At 35.9% G+C, this 12,947-nt stretch overlaps 1 protein-coding gene across 4 annotated transcripts in view; it reads right to left on the minus strand.

Moving 5' to 3' along the window:
• Window positions 1–42: 42 nt before the first annotated feature.
• Window positions 43–12,947, minus strand: part of LIN9 (lin-9 DREAM MuvB core complex component) — a 38,737-nt gene continuing 25,832 nt past the window's right edge. For 3 of the 4 annotated variants that reach the window (XM_048937528.1, XM_048937530.1, XM_048937531.1), the window contains 8 exons: window positions 12,533–12,666; window positions 11,470–11,589; window positions 11,189–11,290; window positions 6,514–6,594; window positions 3,963–4,088; window positions 3,431–3,613; window positions 3,224–3,321; window positions 573–1,970 (listed from right to left, as the gene is read on the minus strand). In XM_048937528.1, coding sequence (XP_048793485.1) covers window positions 1,865–1,970; window positions 3,224–3,321; window positions 3,431–3,613; window positions 3,963–4,088; window positions 6,514–6,594; window positions 11,189–11,290; window positions 11,470–11,589; window positions 12,533–12,666 — 950 coding nt within the window. In that variant the 3' untranslated portion in view covers window positions 573–1,864. Of the gene's footprint in view, window positions 95–505; window positions 1,971–3,223; window positions 3,322–3,430; window positions 3,614–3,962; window positions 4,089–6,513; window positions 6,595–11,188; window positions 11,291–11,469; window positions 11,590–12,532; window positions 12,667–12,947 lie in introns of those variants that run through there. The other variant, XM_048937527.1, reaches the window with a different exon arrangement.

Here is a 12,947-nt window from a genome sequence, read left to right on the forward strand (position 1 = left end):
GTGGCTTGCACACTGAGCCTGCAAGCTGCTGCTGGGAATGGCAGCCCCTGCTGCTCCTTTTCCATTGCACTCTGCAGTGACTGAATTCATTGAGCTACGTGAGGAGCAAACAAGGAGACAAAGATGAGCTGCTTCTCATCAGCACAGCTCCCTGCACTGTGCACCAGGTGTTCAGTGAGCACCCAGAAAGAAGGGGAGGGGTGGAAGTAAACTGCAAGAGGATTTTTTCCCTTCATGCCAGCAGTGGATCACATTAGTTATTGTCAGATTGAACCTTTGTGCCCTAAGTGAGGCTCTGGCATTTCTCTCTGTTTAAATGAAAACTGCAAGTGTGGGGAACCTTTCCATCTACTTTACCAAACAACATAAAATGAAGGCACTGGAAGGGCCACAGCCATGTTCTACTACATGATGAGAGGAGCAGCTCTAACTGGAGCAAAAGCAGTGTCTGGTGTTTTGTAACACTCCTTGTACATTTTCTAGATACTTCAAAACAGCCACTCACCTTGTTACCCAGCCATCACGTTTCGTTCTCAGCAATTAACTTCTTTTAAAAAATGACTTGAAACCACGTGCCAGAAGTTTGCATTTTTGTGAAATATATCAACTCTTACAGTTCAATTTATTCAGTTACAAATTTCACCGAGAATAAAAGATTTATGCATTTCTCTTAATTAACAGAACAAGTTTAGCTAAATATAAACTCTGCACTAAAGTTTTGCAGTGGCACAATACCAACACAGAATACAGAAGCATCTTTAAACTATACAAAATTTTAAAATTGAAAATAATCCTGTTTACATATTCTTTATACATTAACATATAAAAGACCTCATTTAATGAGGCATCTAAAGGAATCCAAAACAACTCTACAGCTATCTCTGAAAATCCATATCTGGAAATGATTCATTACACAGAAGCTTTACAAGACTATTTAAACAAACCAATACACACTTTTTACAAGGTTAACATTCCAAAAATGTACTCATAGGCAGGTTGTCACTTTTAATTTTTGCAGTTTACCTCACTGGTTATATTTTATTATAAAAACCTTTGTATTTATATATGTAGGGTATGTCAGATAACCAGGAATTTAATTTAAAAGTTGTGCAAAACAAACCAAAAGTTGGAAAAACAGTATGTTTTATCACTCATTTATATAAAATACCAACTAAAACACTTCTTTTTGCCCCACATAGAGGGAAAAAGCCGTAACGACTCTGTTTCTGGAAAGGTATCACTTCCATTTTTTATATTCCTTCATTAGACTTCTTATATAAGTTATGATAAATTAAATGTTCCAACGAAACACTGGCTGATCTACAGACCTGCCCAACATCTTCTGCAACTTTAGTTCTCTGTCCACATCCCACCGCTGCTTCTTTAGACCTGGAACCCTCAGCCCATGCTGTTACCATGCTAGCTGGTGGCATCTCAGGTACCTACAGAAGTGCAGCTTGAAGGAACAAAGACTGCCACATAGTTACTGATGTGAGCCATTTCCTCTTCATCACTTCATCTAACGTACCAGGAGAGCCAACAACAAGAGGTGGGCAGAATTAATCTGAACTTTTAAAAACTAAGTTCAAATTATATGAAAGTATGTTTTCAGGTGTATTATAATAAATGCAATTACTAAGAGATTACCAGTTAGCAAAACTACTGCATGTGAATAACAAATGGAGAAATTTAATGTAATGCTTGCCAGTAATGCTGGTTTCCTTAAGAAGCAAATACAATATATTTTAAAGGGTCCGAGAGGTTTTCTTTTCCCTTATCTTCTGGCAGTTAGGGCATTTGTTGAAGCATATATAAATGAAGAGGATTTTCCAGAACTACTTGCTATACACTTGAAAGAAAGTTTTCAGTCTCTGTTGGTGTTATTAGCTGCAAAGGCATGTAAATTTCCCATCTGGCTCAGACCACTCTGAATATGTGCAACATGGATCTCAACATTATTCTGAAAACAACTACAAGGGAGAGAGGAAAGAAAGAAAAGGATTAAACCTCTTACTTAAGGGTTGCATATGAGTACTTCTACAAGGTCAAATAAATCATAGTAGTGCATTCATATCAGTTATCAGGTTGCATCAGCAAATAGCATTTACAAAAGCAGTTGCATGAAGTCAAAATTACTGACTTGGGTTCTTTAAAGACCAACTGTAAAGAACCACTGTAAAGTGGTTGGAGCTAATGAAAGAAAAACATTGTGAAGAGATGCTAAAGTACCCAGACTGAGTACAGTGAAATGCAAAGATCATCACCTTCTTAGCAGTGTTTATCAGCCCTTAGTTGAATCCATTCCCACATTTACTTGCAACATTGATGACAGGAAGTTTCTTTTTTCTTTTTTTTTTTTAAATCAAAATGGAAAAGTGCTACAAAAAAACCATTTCTCAATCCTTCAAAAAATCAGTAAAATCAAAAAGCTGCCTTACTATCTTGGCGAAAAACAAACAAACAAACAAACAAAAACCAAACATGGACGTAGCAATACCAGTGTGGAGGGCATAAGAAAATGCTTAGCATTTCAGTATTTTTTTTTAAATTATGTAATTTAGTGACTATGCAAATCTTTAAAAAAGTCATGGTCACAAACTGTTAGAGTTCACAGTATACTCAGGAAGAATATCATCATGTTCTTGCTATTTTTATAATGCCTCCTCAGGCACCTGCTTGTGACAACTGCTGAAAAATGGACACTGGACTAGAGGAGCCTTTGATCTGGCACAATGTGGCTGTTCTTTTGTGGTTGGTTTGTTTGTGGGGTTGTTTTGTTGGTTTGTTTTTTTCCATTTAAAGTATTGTTAATAGAAGCCAGGCAGAAACTCTGATTGTCTCAGATACCAATGTCTGATATTTACAGACAAAAGATTGAGTAACACTAAAAAAAAGAATACGGAAATTGTACAGAAAATACTCTAAAGTAACAGTTGTCAATGAATTTCTTGCTCCTCAGTCATTTTAGTTGTTGCTGTATCAATTTATCACTTTTTAATTTTTTTTTTTTTTAAATCAGGTTACTGCACTGGTAGGTTCAAACAGAAAACTGCTAATTCTGTACTACTTTAAGAAGATCCCTTTAAATGGAACCATTTCCATAAACAGTTACCAGATTAAAATCCTTACTTATACTTACTTACATTCACTTCTAAAAGACATTAACAATTGCTTGCTGACACAAAACGTGTAATTAGGAATTAAATACTCAAAGTAGTGGTACCTGATATTTGAGGAGTCTATTGAATTCTTAATGTCATTTAATGAATCTGTTAGTGATTTAAATTCAAAGGAATTCAGGTCACCTCCTTCTGCTAGACACTGCAGGAGAAGAAAACAAAAAATGTTCTAACAGTTCAGCACAAAGAACCTGTCAGAGGCTTAATATTATGTACTTAATTGGGAGATACCATTTTTGCAATTATTTTACCTTAATCTGCAGTAATATTGCTGTAAGTCTAGAGATAAGGTCAGTTAAATTTTCACTTTCGACACAAAGCTGTCCTGTTGTGGAGGAATTTGCTTGCCTAACAATTTCCTGAGCCTCCTCTTCACACCTCCGCCTCAGATCTGTTGGCTGGTCTGCGGGCTGGAGGCCTTGGTCTGGAGCAAGCTGCACAGACAGAAAGAAAGATCAATGAAGATTAAATAGCTCCTTTGCATTTGGTGCATGTATGAACTGAGAAACGATTGCAATAAAGTCCCCAGGTATATAGCCTGCTTTGTTTTTTTCTTCATTTATATACATGCATGCCTATTCCAAAACTGGACACTGGCATCATCAGAAGTGTCTGCATTCAGGTAAGAGAGAAACAGAGAGAAATAGAGACAACAAAACAGACACAGCTGCTAGCAATTTCAGTTCCACATGAGCCCTGCTTACGCACTATTCCCAGAAAATTCTGATTTGTTTTTTAACTCAGGTTAAGCAGAAACAAATGCAGGTTCCAGCAAAATCTTACCTCATAACAATACTGCTGAACTTTATGCAACACTTTATTTAAGTCTTTGTTTAGTTGTTCTAGATCTAGAACAATAGTTGCATATCTCCTCTGAAACTCAATGCTTATTGGCATAGAATAGGATTTCTGTGGAAAAGACAAAGCATGTTAAAGTTAATGAAATATAAGTGGAACTCATCCAAAGGAATTTTCACTTTCAAATAATATTGGGGTATTTGAAATCCCAGTGCCCAATAGAAATGTTAACACGAAAAAACTTAAAGCTTAGTATCACTGCTTAGAACTCCAAGTGACAATTGGTGCAGTAACTACCATGCTTTTATTCTCTTCAGAAAGCACTATGATGATCTGTGGCACTAAACACTACAGATGACAACTACAGTCTGACCTGCTTTTTTCACTCATAGTGGGGCACGACTTCTTTGTACAGTATGAACAGAAGATTATTCTGTCAGTAGAAGAACAGTACAGGACAACATGTCCAGCAGCTCCAGAACATAAGACTCCAGACACTGACAAACAGTTCAGCTCGCAGACAAAAGATGGTTGGCTTTTAGTAGATGGAAACAGATAGCATCTCTGTCACAGGGCATCTATGCTTATCTTGAATGACCAGCATCACCTTTACCTCATCTCTGTTGCAGGACAAGTGGAAAAAAAATGAACCAGCTATCCTTCTTATTTGCATTTGTTTATGCAATAATGTTTAGTCATCAGAAAAGTGGATACTGTTCTGTGTACATGGCAACTAAAAAGAGTACGGTGATGTTAAGATGCTTCATTGTTAGGAAGCAGTCCTTTCCCTGCTTCGTGTGTATTTGAATTTATTACTATTGCCAGATAAAAATGGGCTATAACCAATATCTCTTCTGATTTTGGTCAGTTCTTTTTACTTCTATGCTGGATCATTTAAAAAAATAATAAAAAAAGCAAATAACTTTATTTCAGCAATTTTATCAATGATTATTAAAGTCTGACAAACTCTACCTGAATGAATGAAGTCAAAGGATTCTATTTTACTCATGTTTAAGTTTGATACTGGTATTTAAGTGGGCAATTGTTATGTTCAAAGAAAGAGTCATGTTCAAAGAAAATGCATTCTAAAGGAGAAGCAACACATACATAAGAGGCACAAATGTAGATGGGATTACCAAGGGGACAAAAGAGCATTACAGACAGGCTAAGAACATGACCCAATATATGTCTTCTATTTTTATCAGGACATAAATAGTGACAAGAGTTGCTTTATGATTGCTGACTGAAAAAGCAAATAGCAGAAGAAGTGTTTAACAGCTATCTCCAAGTCCTTGTCTAGGCTACAACTGAGTTAAGATTTATTTTTCCTGGACCATCATTTTCTCTATTGTTTCTTTGCTCTCTCAGTGTTGTTCTGTTCCTTGGTATTCTACAAAAAAGTTAAATCTATGACACAGCAGACAACTGACATGCTAATATCTGGATTTTTGTCAAGAGGAAAACTAGTGAAAACTCAGCCCTTCCTATGGATTTCTTTACCCCTACAAAGGTAAAGACAACTCAGTTGGAACAGATAGCTTTATCGTTTCTAATAAGGAGAGCTGGTAATTTTTCTGCATCAGAATTACAGTCTGCAGTAGCATGTCTTAATCTTGACTCTTTTTGCATCTACTTTATTAGTTTTATTAAGCACAATTAAAAGACAAAGCATTTGACATACAGGAGAAATAATATAACAACTAAACTGATAACAAGGTTTTGAAGAGCAGCCTTGGGGCAATAGGTAGCACGATAACAACGTGCACATTGCCACCAAAGGGATAAAGAAGAAAACCACACCACAATAAAGTCTTCAACATTCAAATATTTTACATTAAAAAAAAAATAAAAATCAGCATTTTTGGTTTAAAGAAATAAAGGGGATTCTTCTTCCTCTCCAGACTTCAACATTCTGTCTGTACATGGTAGGTAGAGACCACTGTCTGAATGGACATTAGCAGAAGGTTGAGACTGATAGCTTTCCACTTTCAAGATGATTGATAGCCATGGGTGGTAGAAGAGGCATTCTTGTAATTTTGATTCACAGACTGATGACTAGATAAAGCCTAGCAAGAAAACTGTCCTGCTCCTGATAATTATGCTGTAGCTGGTCATATATTGTAATTTTAAATGCAGGTCAAAGGCACTCAGAGATTCATGTAGAAAAAATCTGAACTGAGTTATCACTTTGTCCAAAAGCCTAAATGCACACCTACCATCTACAAAATAAGACAAATGCTTTACTGACTCCCCAAATCCTTAAAGTGCATAGCATATATCAACTGACAAAACAAGGAAACATCATCATCAATTGACACATAAAACAAGGAAATATTATACCAACGCTAACATTAACCTGTTCCCAAAGCACAATGCTTTTAAAGCAACTGACCTCTCTGACTTACCTTAAAAAACTAATTTAAAAACTCAAACATTATACAAAGCAATAAGGAGCTTTTTATCTAGACATTGTTTTAATTGTATCAATTTGCACTAGCTATTAAAGTATAACCTTAAGATTTGAGAACAATCTTACCAGCTTTTCTGCTTCCGTATTCATCTCTCTTAATTGTTTGATGTGTTCCTTCTTGATCATAAGGATTTTCGATAACCTGGTCTAAAACAAAGGAGCTCTTTTTAGAATGAGCAGGTCCTTATGTAGTTCTGAAATTGCATACAGATTCAAGATAATAAAGTGGATGTATTTTTTACCATTTTAAAATACATTTCTCAGTTGTTTATAGCATCAAAATGTAGAAATAAAAATTAATTGAGACTAAACGATGGATATTTCAGAGGCTTTTAAAAGCATTTTCAAATACCTTAGATTGGAGAAAGCTGAAATCCATCAGCTGGAATTCCCTCCAGGAAGACTAACACAGTTTATATTGTTAGAGGCAGAAGAATCAAGAACCTAATTTTTCTTCTAGCCTGAAGGAAAGCTGTATCATCATGGTGATAACATGTACTGCAATTAAGAGCACTTGTCCTTCCATAGCTTTTGCTCAGAATTCTAGTCAGTTCTCAGCTGTGCCCTGGACTGATCACTAGCTCTTTGGGTACATTCTTGCAGTAAAGCCTGGTATACAGATTGGATCTACTTCCTACAGTCCTGCTCTGGGCATTCCATTTTTCCTGTTTCTTTCAGAACACGTATATCCTGTTCTTCTGCCCTGGGGACCTAACAGGCTGAAGAGGAAATCACTGGGACTGCTCTCAGCACATACATCGCTTCTAAAACTGTTCATACTCTCTCAAGCCCACAGAGAGAAATTTTAGCTTCACTTCAATCAACAACGGTTTTGTTACTGTTATTAATAGAGCCAAGATGTCAGGTTTTAAACAATTTCAAAGGGTTTAACTGCATCCTAGAAGGGGAACAGAAGACTGGCAGAGATAGGAACTCCTGGTTCAACATACGCCATGTGATGCAACACTGCATAGGTACTTTTCCCATTCCTTCTGCTTGCTTCTAGCCTTGTACCATCCCTCAACACTCATGGTGAGCCAGCACAAGCAGTTTTGCAGCTACATGGAAAACCACATAAGGAAAATGAAAATGATAAACAATACATTCAGGAAAGACAGGAAAAATGTTTTTAAATCGTTACTTTTGAGATGGATTATTTCCCTGATCTAGTTCACTGCCACACAAATGCACATGATGGCATTACATTTTCTCATGGGAAAAAAAGCAGCTTTTAAAATTAATAGCACCTGAATATAGAGCAAGGAAATGAAAGCTGCGGAATTAAACCCTAAGGGCATCCCAGCAATAATACAGCTGATCCAGATGTACCTCTCTACCTGGATAGGAGGCATTGCCTGGATAATGATAATTTGATTGTTACTGACACGAGTACAGCAAAGTCCATCCTTGGCATGCTATGCAAATAAGGAAAAAGGATTCTTTCAGTTTAAGACTTCCATGGAAGCACAACTTAATATGCTCTGTTCGAAACAGAGAGAAAGTAGCTATATTCAAGTAGTTCTAGGAATATTTGGTATATATTCTTTTTACAGAGAAGGTAAGGAAAGGAAAGCATTGGGAAACAACAGTACTGTATTTTACAGCCCACAGAGGCCAATACAGCTGGACATTCAAGTTTTTGTGCTGATTAGGTATCTAACAAACATCAGCATTATCTTTAAATTAAATGGAACTGGCTTTTAGTTCTCAAAATTAATCTTATCATAACAGGGGCGCGATACTGTGAGTCAACAGGAAGATTAACATACAGTTTTTCTGCACTGCTTTCCAAGCAAATCTCTCAAAGCCTGCACATAAACATTTAATAAGCCTCACGGTGCCCACGTGAAGTAAATAGATGTAATTAAACCAATGCAAACACCTCTACTTAAACTCAGAGGTGTTGGCAAATGGCATCTGGGAGGAGGGAAAGTACTGAATACTCTCTGACAGTGCTGCCAAAAAGTTCTTTGCCAAGCTATGCTGTCATCACCACCCGGCAACTAATATATTTAAGCCCCTCTGATGAAGCTGGTGTGTTCCCAGCTTAGCGCAGGCTATTTTATCTTGCAAGTTTTGGGAACGATTACTTGGTGATAAGCTTCTATGCTGATGTTCATATATATATTCAAGGATGTGATCCAGTCCATGACCTTCGTTGTTACATTATATTCACCCTACTTCTAGAAGTACTCCAGTGGTCAAGGTAATTTCATTTTCCCTACAAGAAACTCTGATCTTCTGCTGTCTTAAGATGTTGACCAACTTCCTTCCAGTGCTACATTTTATTAAACAGAACGCACTTTTCATTTGCCAGTATCAGCAGTGAATACCTTAGTTCAGGTCAGTCTTCTCCTCCTTGAGGAACTCTAGCCTAGCAGCTTCATTTTCAGCATAACTCTTCCTGCTTACTGTTAAATAGTTCTCACTAAACTGGAAAAGATGTTTTAGTAGAATACTCCTCCCGATGTGAAAATTAAAAGACATGAAGGCACAATCCTTACAGCATGCTTAGTATTTTGTATATTTTTTGAGTTAAAAAATAAACAACATGAATACAAGCATTTCAGTGTATGCAATAACTTGATGGGGAACATATTTCAAAAACTCTCTCACACACAAAACCAGACAAAAATCTAGCATTCATAGCTCTTTCTTCCTGTCTTCAAGATGAGAAGATACTTCTTTTTCCACAGTCATCGGACTGATACACTTCTCTGACTGTACTGCATTAACATTCGCCCTCTACTGGACACGCAGTTACACTGCAAACACTTTTTTGGTCTTGGATTGCTTCCCTCCCAGTCTAAATTTAATCTTTTCCCAAACCAAAACCCAAAGAAACAAACAAAGAGAAAAGTATATCTTTGTCCACAGTCAGGATCAGAAAGAAGCCCGAAGGCAAAGTATAAATATGTAGAAATTAAAATAATATTCATTAAAAAAAAAAAAAAAAAATCAACAGTGCTGTTGAAAAGTGGTTGCTACAAGACTGAGTGTTTGCATACAACTCCAAGCTGTACTTAAGGACAATGTTCTCATTACTTAATCACTGCACATATTTCTGGCCACATTTCCTTTTGCTGTGAATTAGTTTTGGAACCCATAAAAGAGAACTAAAAGGCTTGGCTGAAACCTTTTTAAAGGTACACAATTATTTTTTTCTTTAAATCTTTTGTCCCCAATACAGCTTTTCCATGAAATTGTTAATTTTATGATATCATAAGCTATGTCCTAATAATAATTGTTCTGAAGTTTTCCTTCACAGAAAGATTTTCTGACCATTTAACTGCTGAGTCGTCATTAAATCAAATGAGGGCTTTGACATTTTTACTGCAGCAGAGCACAAAAAAAGACAGAACTGTTTAACAGTGGTCTTTAACATAAAACTACTTCTGCATTAGTGAATAAAGAGTGATCAATATTCATTGATCACTGTGTATTTTGCAACACTGGTTTCAGAATCATTCTTCACTTTTAACAAGTATGTCAATGCTCTAGGCTTAACAATAATGTAAACTCCCACAATAAAATTTGTTTTAAGCCTCTTGACACCTGTATCAGAAACCTCAATCAAGTATAATCACAAACCAATGCAAAAAATCTACAGCTTCACTTCTTTCAAAAAACTTGACAATCTTCGTGCAAAAAATGTCTTAATACAGTACCTCTCGAGTGCCTTCACTTCAAAATCTCAGATTAAAAATTTCAGGTTTCCTGATAATGAGTAATGGTGTACCACTAAACATGACAGAAATTATACAGTTTTCAGATTTGAAATACAGAAACACTTTCACAAATGGAGCAGTTTAGTACCAAAGTCAGGAAGCTTCACTGATGATACTCAGTGACTCAAGGAGGATGATAGCTGCAGATCCAGCTTAGTAGCATAAGCAAAGACTGTATCTTTTATTTCATTTCTTAACGTAACCAATCTTAGGATGACTGTGTCTAATTCAAGTTTTTTTGGCTAAGCCAGATGCCAGAGCACTTTTTCCAAGACTGGCTTCACACAGTATTACTGCAAAAAACTGAATAAATCATTCTGTTAAGTAAAATTAATTATGCTGAAAGGTCAACATGTACTGTATCAGTGGGAACCACAGACAACTGGATTCTTTGAGCCAATTGTAAACTTTTATCAGATTTTCAATGTATACAAGAACACAACTCAATTCTAAATAATTTTAACACTGAGTATTCTGATTTCTTGTAGCACATTTCAAACTACTTTTCATCATTAAATAATTCAACCATAGATTATAAACCAAGCTCACACGATCAATTACGTTATCTCATCATCCTGAAGAATAAATTGCTTAGATTATATTTGATATTCAATAAATCTCATCTTCTTAACATCATTTGCCTATAATTTTCTGAACTGCTGTACAAAAATCACTGAAGAATTAATTCATGAAGATGAATCATAAAACAATTTGGATTTGGAGGTAAAAATTATATCTTTTTAGACCACTGGTAGAACTAGGAAAGATAAGAGAGACTTCTGGAGACATAAGGCCTTTCTGAGGTCTGAGAAAAGAGCAACGTATTTTAAAGTTTATTAATAAATGAGGAAAAAACTTAAAAATGTACTACTAATTTCTTCTGATAATTTAATCATTTTGATTTTACTGTCTTTCATGTATCACCGGAATTTCATTTAACTGCAGAAGAATAGGCAGAATAAGCACAGAAAGGGCGATACACAACAAAATTAAGAGCAGAAGTTAACACTTACCACTTGAATGAGGAACTCTACTGGAAAGCCACCTAGCGTTTCACTGTCTGTGCCTGAAATTTTGTTTTTCCACGATGACTGTCCTAATAAAGGATCGCTGTCCTATACAAGAAAGAGTATTTCATTTATTAGCTTCTTTTTTTTAGAGGGATTTGCTAAAATTACCTTATTGAGGAATCTGAGAAAACTTATGTCAAAGGCCTTGAAGCTAACAGCTTCAACATTTGTCATAAAATATTTCTCTGAACAATATTATAAATGACAGGAAATAAACAACTTACTGTAATTGGAGACTGGAGTGAAGGTGTATAATGCAGCCGGGGAGGGGTCATAAAGAACCTAGAAGGCCGTTGTTTCTGCCCAAAGGCGGCAATTGGCATGGTTTCATGAGGTTCATTACTCTGCAATGACAAGAAAAATAAGGATATTCTTCAGGTGCCCGGCTAATTTAAAAGCTTAACATACCTTCTCAAACACATATTTTATTTCTGGAATCTGGATTAGCCATGCCCACCCATGCTCCAGGCCCAAGCAACAAAAAGGAAAAGCATTTTGCTTTTGGGCTAGTGGCAGCTTCAAAACTATATTCCACTGTTGGAGTTTGAAAAGTGTTATAGCACTGCATTAAAACAAACAAAAAACCCCACCAACCCAAATCCTGGAAGAGAGAGTAGACCTCAGACAATTTTATCTTCCTTTAGTAGACCGAATGATATACAAGATACAAAAGAACATGCTGCCCTCTAAAAATCGTGCGGTCTAGGCCAGACTATTTAACAGAAACAATTCCCTGAAGTTCATAAATCAATACAAAAGCATGAGAGCTGGGAAATAATTCAATTTTTTCTGGCTGAAGTAGCATTTTCACAATTAGTTTCATTACCATAAATGTTTCAAAATTATTCAATCAACATATAATACTTGCTTCCAACTATCTCAAGCCTTTCCTGACTTTGGCAAATTACAAAGAGTCAGGTTTCCTTGAACAACTCTAGAAATTCTGCCTAGATCCCACAGCAGAATTTTCTTTGAAAACTTACATTACTCATTATACTTCTTCATACTCAGTCTAAAACAGTAACTCTATTTTGTTATTTCAGCTTAAGTCATTACATTTGTATTGGAAAAAGTGATTCTATATAACAATCATCAGCAGAAACTCATTCTCCCAGAAATTCCCATACATCTGTTAAGCTTGTTTCTGGTTTATGACAACACTACCCTGGATGTAATCAGTCCTTTGAATTTTCTTCTTCTAGATTAAAGGATACAACTGTAGATTTAAAAAAAAAAAAAAAAGGATTTGCATTACAGCTGTTTTGAGAATGTATCATTACTACTTACAAGAACTTCATAATCTGGGATTGTCTGTGTTCCAAGACCTGCCCTGTCAAAAGTGACTCTGTACGTAGCGTTAAGGGTGTCTACTGCTTCTATCTGTCCTGTGAATAGCCCATCATGGACACCTCGTAATCGTGCTAAAAACAAACAAAAAAAACACAAATGAAAGAAAAAATATATCAATAACAAAAACCTCCACAAAATCGCAAATATTATAATGCTCTGATGTCACAGAGAAGAACAGACGTAGCAAATCTTCTGCATGTAACCTCGGCACCATCCAGTACATATATAAAAACAAACAAAACTGACTAGATTAGATGAAAAAATTGTAAGCCCAGGAAAAAAAAACTGCATCCGCTAGCAACACTACCCAATTTTTGTCAAATTTAGTCTTGCAAGTCAAACATTTCCCACA

The sequence above is a fragment of the Lagopus muta genome, chromosome 2, assembly GCF_023343835.1.
Source record: "Lagopus muta isolate bLagMut1 chromosome 2, bLagMut1 primary, whole genome shotgun sequence".
Classification (NCBI taxonomy): Eukaryota; Metazoa; Chordata; class Aves; order Galliformes; family Phasianidae; genus Lagopus; species Lagopus muta.